Source organism: Mercenaria mercenaria, chromosome 6 (genome assembly GCF_021730395.1).
Source record: "Mercenaria mercenaria strain notata chromosome 6, MADL_Memer_1, whole genome shotgun sequence".
Classification (NCBI taxonomy): Eukaryota; Metazoa; Mollusca; class Bivalvia; order Venerida; family Veneridae; genus Mercenaria; species Mercenaria mercenaria.
In genome coordinates this window covers 45,873,283-45,882,397 of record NC_069366.1, presented here as the reverse complement: position 1 = coordinate 45,882,397, position 9,115 = coordinate 45,873,283, and the positions used below count along the sequence as shown (strand labels likewise).

At 35.6% G+C, this 9,115-nt stretch overlaps 1 protein-coding gene across 1 annotated transcript; it reads left to right on the top strand.

The window, feature by feature from the left end:
* The first annotated feature begins 1,766 nt into the window (after positions 1-1,766).
* On the top strand, positions 1,767-7,466 carry LOC123550152 (uncharacterized). Its single transcript, XM_045338590.2, has 7 exons — positions 1,767-1,892; positions 2,089-2,313; positions 3,491-3,652; positions 3,872-3,984; positions 4,464-5,144; positions 5,791-7,019; positions 7,209-7,466. Exons 2-7 carry the CDS (start codon positions 2,089-2,091, stop codon positions 7,442-7,444), a joined length of 2,646 nt encoding a protein of 881 aa, XP_045194525.2. The 5' UTR covers positions 1,767-1,892; the 3' UTR covers positions 7,445-7,466.
* The last annotated feature ends 1,649 nt before the right edge of the window (positions 7,467-9,115 follow it).

Here is a 9,115-nt window from a genome sequence, read left to right as displayed (position 1 = left end):
TTATATCTTTTTTTGTCTTTTTTTTTTACTTTTATAGATAGTTTGTTTTTGTATCTGTCCATTCCTGTCTAACTTAAAAAAAAAGATTTTCATTAAAACATTTTCTACACTTTGGCAGCGGGTTATTATGCTTGCTAAATTTCTTGTAATATTAGATTTGAATCTACACACTGACATATTCCTAGTAACCTTACGGTTCAACGAGGACTTCAAGTTTACCGTTCGTCCAAAAGAAAAAAAGAAAAGAATTCTATGATATTCCAAAAGTATATAAGAAAGATTCATGACATTTGCTTTGTGAATAGGGGCAATTTAGAGATTATTCATGTTATATAATTCTAAACACTGAAATTTACGTTTCCGAAGCATTTGGTTCAATATATTCAACTTTTTTTTTTCATTTTCAACTTCAGTTAAGTACACTTGTAGTAATGAAGCCGTTTTTTAAGACAAGGTTTGTAGCATATTTCCCAGGCTTATGTGTACATATAAAAGACCTTACGATGAAAGCAATTAACTACGCTAATATGAAGCTACATGTTACTAACATGTTTTCAGTGCGGTAACATTTCCTAATATAAAAATTATGCGCAACAGTAAGTTAATGTTTTGATCACACATGTAAATGCGTATATTCAAATGTTATATTTTATTATAATTCAAACGAAGTTTTTCTATAAATAAAAAAGCCTTGTATCTGTATCTCCACCATGTCAAACGCCTATTCACACAATGTTAACACATTTTTAATGACCTCCGCTTTTGTCTCTGACATTCAAAAAATAAGGAAGGACAATAAGAAAATGACCAGAAGATACTGTCAGGTTCGGATTGAAAAGTTTAAGATTTTTAATCTGCAAGCATTATAAATAGATCCAGGCCCGGTTAAAGGGCCGGACCCAGGGACCCAGTTGGCTGAGAAGTGACCTTTACTCATACAAAGTGCACCCAACTAATTTTACAAAGGTATAATATTTCTCAAAATGTAGACCCAAAACTGCACCCGAGGCTATATTTTAAACTTTTTCAGGGGAACCCCCTGACCCACCTAAAATGAAGGGGTTACCCACTCCCGTACCTCAAAATTTAGACCGAATATTGCACCAGATGCCACCATTTCATAACTATATTTAAAAATTTTCCAGGGAGAAACCATGACCTCCCTAACACGAGCAGAGGGCTCCCTCCCGAACCTACCCACACTTCGTTTTAAACTGACCCCCCCCCCCCCCACCACCCCCCAATACACACACACACATTCAAATATTTTTGGATCCGGGCCTAAGATCAGTTAATATATAAAATGTTTGATAATATTTTCATAAAAGAGCCTATTCTATAATCAATTATGTTTTGGCAAAATATGTATTTATTACTTTTATTTTTTATTAAAAGCAAACGGAATTAATTTTGAAAGTTTGATTATGTTTCTCCTGTTTCGTACATACATTTTTACATAGAACTATTCAAACGGAGCAAAAAGATCATGGTTACGGGATAAATAAAATGAATTTATACCATTTTGCTGTGGTACAATATCCCCTGACTAGTATATTAAATTCGTTAAAATTGATATTCTGTTGCTCCGAATATTTAAATGTGTTCTGGAATACATTTAAAATGAGACTATAGTCTGAAGCTGTATTGTACTTTTTTTAAAACACTTAAGAAATGAAGCGGCCTAAATGTTGTGAACCTATTAATACTTTGAATGTGTGAAACATGACACCAAAATAGCAATATCAGCAAAGTAACAACTTCTGAAGGCGCCATCTGGATTAAGTGCGTGACGAATTGTGCGTTCTGCAAAAACAAAATGGCGGACGCAATGACATAGCGTCGGCCTTTTGCACTCTTTACGGCGCGGGACTGTCTCTCCGGTTTAAATAAAGGTAACACTATTTAGAAATAAATCTTTAAAAACATGTTTGTTTACAATTCTGTTCATGTGTTTTTATAAGAAGCATCGTCAATGATTGGAAAGATACCATCTGAAGATATAAATTCAAAATCATTACTTAGGATTTGATATAATTATCTTCAAAAAGATGAGAATTATGAGAATTAGTAAATCATTCCTACTTTCAGATGAAGCTGATCATACTAGCTCTGTTTGCCTCTTTCTGGATATGCAATGGTATGATTGAGCATATTCCACTACCCGGTGGCCTGGTAGATTGTTTTTCCCGATACTCCGAGAAGACAAATGTCGTGGACACCGTGGGAGAGTCGATTGCTTCTTTTTGTTTTGGACAATACATGTGGCAAGCTTCCAGAGAGCTGGGACTTCCAGGATTTAACATAACTCGGGAGGTATGATTCAAAAAAAAAAAATATTAGAATTTTGTTATGTTTTAGAAATGCCTTGCTTAACAATGTCATACATATTTTATTAATTACTGTTAGTTTCACAACAGTTCTTCAATTCTTTTGCTTCAGATGAGGATATTTTAATGACCTGAAAAATGACGTTGACGCCAAATTAAAAAAAGATCTCTAATGAAATTTGCATTGCCTCATTTGCAGCATGATGGAAATTAAGTTAAAATTCTACTGTTATGTTTGTAACAGTCACATTAACTTGTGATCTTGCTTTTAAAAAAATGTATCAAAGCTTCCCAGCTTTTACATTTGTTATACGTGCGACAAAAATATGTTATTATGCTAAAAGACATTATAACGAAAACAAGTTTTTGTATTTTCAAGTGCTTTGGAACTTCTTACAGTATAAATATTGGCACTGCAATTGAGTAATGTTATGTTTGCAACCTTGCGAGTCACAACAAGAAGGCACGTAATTGCTTTTGTCTGTGTTGCAAATAAACAAGGTTTTCGTGATTTAATTGTGTTCTATTTTTGAAGAAAGACACAGCTGTATTCTATAAATTTTTATCTAAACAGTTTAGAACTTTTCGAAACAATGGAGTTCTTTACAACGGAAACAACAAAATCATGTCATGTCCAGGTTGTTAACGTAATGTGTCAGAATAAAAGTATTTCGCACTTTCTTTGACAATACTTGATGACATGTCCTGCAACATAAACTCACATGTTACACCTACCTGTACCACATGTTCACGACACTTATTGCTGCTGTCGTACTTATTTTCACACGGCACTTGGGGAGCATTTTAAGACGTAATGTTGTATATGTTGTCCTCTATCTAGCAAACTCTTTTACTAGCAAAATTATGTAACCTCTCAAGATTTGTCTGTGGGAGAAAAATGTATACAATTGTATATTTGGGTCTGTTGTGATAAAACTGTGCATGATGCCTTTGCCTCTGATAACAAAAAGTGTGTACTATCTGTGTCATAAACGCTTCACACAACCTTAGTGTTTGAACGAAAGACTAAAATGATATCAGATGAGTTTTTTTTAATGAATTCAGGTATGTCTAAACATCCTTATAAAAAAATTAATATCTATCCGTCAAAACTGCCACGAGTCACCCTTTATATGAAATAAGATGATCGTTTGCATTTGTAGGCTTACAACTGGGCACAGAGCCTACTACCAAAACCGATATCACACCGACATACTCGCCAGGCTATTTCCCCTAACCTTAGAATTAGGAAAGAGTACAGGAGACTAACTGACTTTGAACGAGCAAATTTTCATAGAGCCGTACAACTGCTGAAGGCTGATACGGTACGTATTTACTAAATATATTTTTAATTCAAGCACAAAGTTATACAAAATAGATATTTCAAAAAGAAAATATTCTTGCAACATTGACAGTTACTTGTAGTTTCAAACTTTGACCTGTCTAGTCTCTTTAAGGGAGAGAATGATCAAGTTCTGATTAGTTTGATATTCACCAATGATACGTAGATAATGTATTAGAATGTCTTTTATATGTGGTTCCAGTCAGTGGCTCCTACCATGTACGATGCCCTGTCTTCCATACATCAGGGTATGATAACTACATCAGCTCACGGTGGGCCAAACTTCCTAGGATTTCATAGGGTATATCTCATCATGTAAGTATAGGTAAAATAAGAGTATTTGTTTGAAAATGCATCTCTAGCTACTCCAAGAATTACTGCATTTTCAGCTAATAATGATCTGTCTTTTTAGTTTGAATTTCACAAAATATATCTTTCCAATATACATTGTAATTATACTGAAAGAACATTTAACTTTAATATTATCAAAGGGCCTATTTCCGGTTTGGCACAGTTATACTTCATAAGGCTTCTGCATATCTACGTAGCTCAATGTTTCCAAGTCCTCCCGAACGTTGTGAACTACAACATTGATAACGATTATGGTTATACTGTTTTTACTGTTGTTTGTAGTTATACCAGTAATACTGTTGTTACAGCTATTTCTTTTACTGACCTACCGATACCGTCACGCTGGTGGATTTGGTTCAGTTTTCCGAATTGACGATTTATAAATATAACTGTATTTGAGATATAACATTGGAGAAAAAATAAAATTCATTTTTTATTTTCAGGTTTGAGAATGCTCTACGGACTAAAGTTCCTTCTGTGACTGTGCCTTACTGGGACTCGACTTTGGACGAACCTCTAATTAATCCTACCCAGTCAATACTGTTTACAGACTCGTTCCTAGGAAACGGATTTGGTATGGTGAACAGAGGGCCATTTGCTGGTTGGACAACCTTGTCTGGGCCTCTTATCAGAAATATAGGCCAAGCAGGATCACTTTTCAATGCAGATGCTATGGCACGAATTGTATCGAGTATAAGACTCGCCCAAATCACAGAGCCCAACGCTCCTGTTAATTCAAGTTTAGAATTCTTGCACAATCAAGTTCATTTGTGGGTTGACGGTCAGATGGGTTCTCTGGACACTGCAGCCCACGACCCGATATTTTGGCTTCACCATTCGTACGTTGATTATATCTTTGAGCTGTTCAGACAAAACCAGCGACGATTTGGAATAGATCCAACCACTGACTACCCGGTTTTTGTAAATAACTCAATGCATATGGCAATGTACCCTATGGGGTTGGCTGGGTTGAGAAACATTGATGGATTCAACGACAGATTCACAAGTATGATTTACCAGTACGAACCATCTCCTAGATGCTCCCTTAGATTTCCCGACTGCGGTTCGCCTTATCTCAGATGTGTCGTAAATGGTTTTCAACCAAGATGTGTCTCCGTGGATTGGTACGTTTTATTTTAATTATCTTCAAAGATATTCAGTGCCAATGTATCACTAAAATATTATTTCTTTGGATATTTTCCTAAAATTCAGAAAACTCAAGAAATGTGTTTAACGTTCAAATCACTAAAGATAAAAAATATGAATTGTGTATGTAGAGCTACCTTCATAGTTTAATGTCGTGTTGTAAAAATCCAGTTTTTTGTACACATATATATTGTGTTTAGCTATACATTTTTCAAAGTATGTACTGTTGAAAACTTAACGGATGTTATTTTTATGTTTACAGAAAATGCTTGTACATGTAGTAATTGTTAGATATGACATTTTGGTCCTGTACAATCTTTAACCTGTCTGGGAAATTTTACATTTTGCTTTTTTCTTTACTTTTTTAAATCGAATTGAAGAACTGACATCCATGATATTAAATCATTACAAAACATGCATTTCAAATCGTGCTTTACATTCTTATCTATATATCTGTACTGGCCTTTCAAAGGAAATGAACATATGTTTGTGCAATTACTTATACTTTTTAATCAATTTTGTTTTTGTATTTATTAACATGCATTTTTTCCCCGTTTGATCAGTGTTCATTGTTTTATTTGCACTACGACATATTGTTGATTAAGAATATTGCATCCAATACAGGTCGGGAGCTTCCCGTGTTTCAGTCATACGACAACAGTTTGTTAACAACGCCGTGCAAGGACAGCGGATGCAAGCCGCGGTTAGACTGAACATGCTGAATACAGCACGTAGACAACAGGCGCAGGTGACGATTCAAAACCAGATGAGGATGAGTCAGCAACAGAGGATATTGGCGAACATGCAGCGACAACAAATACAGCTCAAAGAAGTTGAAAACGCTGGTTTGGATGATCCGTCGGAGCCATCACAAATGCAGCGCCGCTCCGTACACCGTCGGATGAAACGTTCTTTCAAAAGAAGAGGCTTCACTTACTTACCTTATGATCCCAGGGGCAGTTCGTTTGTCAACAGCAAATTAAATATCAATTCAAATATTCAACTTAAGATGTTACCTCCGATGAACCCTAATGTTCCAAGAAACATTCAAAACGCCAGTGAAGGTACATTTATGCCTCCATCGATGCCATCAGACATGTGTCCCGCAATACCAGTGACACAAGGTTATCAGAATACTTTCAACATAAATGGAAGGAGTGACATAAACCAATGGGTGTATATACCAGTTAAGGTAATCTATCAGAGACCTCCTACTTACAACAACTACGCTTCGTATCCTATAGTCAATGGAGAAATGGAGGCCGAAGACATTTATTTTCCTAACACAGCAATGAAAAATGTAATGCCAACGGGAAAACCCGCATCTTACCCTCATTGTCAAGCGCAGGAAAGCGGCGCTGGAAAAGTTTTTATCAGCTCACAAGGTATTAACTACATGGGAACGTATAAAGAATATGCCGTCGTAGACCATAGACTTGCTATTTCTATAGCTACAGCATACGTTGCAGTAAAATCGCCTAAACTCGGAGCGTCTCAAGTATTCTTGAACGCCTACGATTCATGCGGAAGAATATGTCAACCATTCTGTAAACTTGCTGGGGTAGCAGGGTTCCAAAGATGTTCTGGAGCATTTAGGGTAACCTCGGGTTTTCCAAAACATTACGGAACAAATTATGGCGATGCTGTTACCCATCTTTGGCAGTTTAGCAAAGTTGATAGCTGTCCTATAATGCAGGACAACAACATATATATTCAGTTCCATTGCAATTTTAAGGAATCATGGCCATTTGGCATGCGGCCGGCTGCCTCTGGACAAGGTGGTAATGCAGCTGCTCTAGATGAAATAGAAGAGCCAGAACTATCTGGAGGACAAGCAAATGCTCCTCCAACAGGTAACTTGGATTTAATTGTTTTGTTTTGTACACAAAGGAATGTTAACGTAGATAATCAATTAATGATTAATATCATCTTAATAAAATATTACTCTAAAATTTTATCTCTATTTGCTTGATGTTTTAAGATGTGATCAGTGAGGACAGATTGAAAAAAAAATGTTATAAAAAATTTCATTTCTTTTTCAGCATGTCGTGTTGGAAATGGATGTATTATTTCAAATGGATGTAACAATTGCGTACATGGAACAACGTATCCGTGCATCGGCGCATGCGATATGTATTCTTCCTGTCAGAACGGCTTCCACCATGTTCAGAGATGTCCAGATAATACTATTTTCAATCAAGATGAAGGTCAATGTCTGGCAGGTGCTTGCCCAAATAATTCAAATGCTTGGTGGCATAAAACAATTGATTGGAAATGAAAATAAAGTTTCAAAAACTGAAGTGAAACTTAGGTTTATTTTCAAATACAATGTATAATAAGTGGAATTAATATGTATCAAATCAAATGTTAACATTTTAAAGAATCAAAAGTCAATATGCATGTATATATGCTACATATTAAATATGTTACGAACACAGAAGACTGGAATTACGCGAAATTCGTAACTTAAAACTTCTAAAGTTTTACAGCTAATCATAATTTACATATGTAAGGAATTGCATAACAATAATTTCGAAGCAAGAATCAATCTGTTAATCGAGATCGCGATCATTTTAAAAGATATCAAAGACAGCAGTGTATTGAGATATATTAAACCTTGAAATGCTGTGTAATGTCAATGCTTTTATTTCAAACACGTTTTATTCAAATTTCTTACAACAGTTTAATAATTCGACCAAATAGTCCAGTTTTTGTTTGTAAGTCAAATCGGTTTCATATTTTTGCAACTGAATATGACAATACGGGTATATACAGTTGCAAGTCGATTTCTCGAACTGGCATATCTCAGAATTTCGGCTATCTCGAAGACATTTTCTAGTCCCGCCCAAAAACACGTGCACAAAAGATCATTTCAAGTCGAATTTCGATTGTCTTGAAGTTAAAGGTCGATCCCTCGGAAGTCGAGGTACCGAGTTTCAACTGTATATGCAATAAAACATTTAACAGCAAAAGGAAAACCAGTGACCGTACTCGAACGAAGGTCTTTTACTCTCTGGTCCCACATTTGGACTCCGTGTTGCTAGTACATTTAAGGCTACTTTTTAATAGAATGTATAAGGGGTGTTACACATTTAAATGGCCTCTCTTGAATAAACTCAATCAAAGTGAGTATGGTGTTATTTTGCTTGACTGCGTTTTATGCTTCAAAAGATATTTTTTGAATTTAATTATATTATTTACACCCCACACACTCTTAGTGGATATACTATGTATTATAATGCATGCATAATACTATGCATTCTGGACAGTTAAAAAGACTGTGATACTCAGATTCAACCAGATTAGTTTAACAGATTTTAGTTAATGTCTGAAAAGTCAAAACTGCGGGAGGCAATGATACAAGGAAAATAAATTGTCTTCTATGTTTATACATTTATTTATTATTAATAATAATAATCAATCTATATTTATAGTCCTTTTTTGTCTGTCACACTTAATTGATGTACTGTTACAGTGGTAATGATGATGATGATGATGATGATATATCTTTTCTTACAAACAAAAGAGATATGAAATATATTAAGTAGCATGCCGGGCACGTGCCTGATCTAACTAATAAGGACGTGAAGACTACATCATGGCACTACGTCTAACAAGGCTTGCCAAATATATAAATTATTTCAATTTTGTCTGTTTTAGCAGCAATCAATCTTTTGAAATAGGCTGAAATGAATGTGATTCAGTGAAATATGAGCCGTGCCATGTGAAAACCATTATAATGGGTTTGCGACCAGCATGGATCCAGAGCAGCCTGCGCATTCGCGCAGTCTGGTCAGGATCCATGCTGTTCGCTAACAGTTTCTCCAATTCCAGTAGGCTTTAAAAGTGAACAGCATGGATCCTGACCAGACTGCGCGGATGCGCAGGCTGGTCTGGGTCCATGCTGGTCGCAAACCGACTATGTTGGTTTTCTCATGGCACGGCTCAA

What these genes read in the sequence shown, in the direction of transcription:
- LOC123550152 (XM_045338590.2), top strand. Translation starts at nt 2,089, where the DNA reads ATGAAGCTGATCATACTAGCTCTGTTTGCCTCTTTCTGGATATGCAAT. An exon ending in GATTTAACATAACTCGGGAG is followed by an intron (nt 2,314 to 3,490) that starts GTATGATTCAAA and finishes TTGCATTTGTAG; the next exon opens with GCTTACAACTGGGCACAGAG. An exon ending in AGATGTGTCTCCGTGGATTG is followed by an intron (nt 5,145 to 5,790) that starts GTACGTTTTATT and finishes CATCCAATACAG; the next exon opens with GTCGGGAGCTTCCCGTGTTT.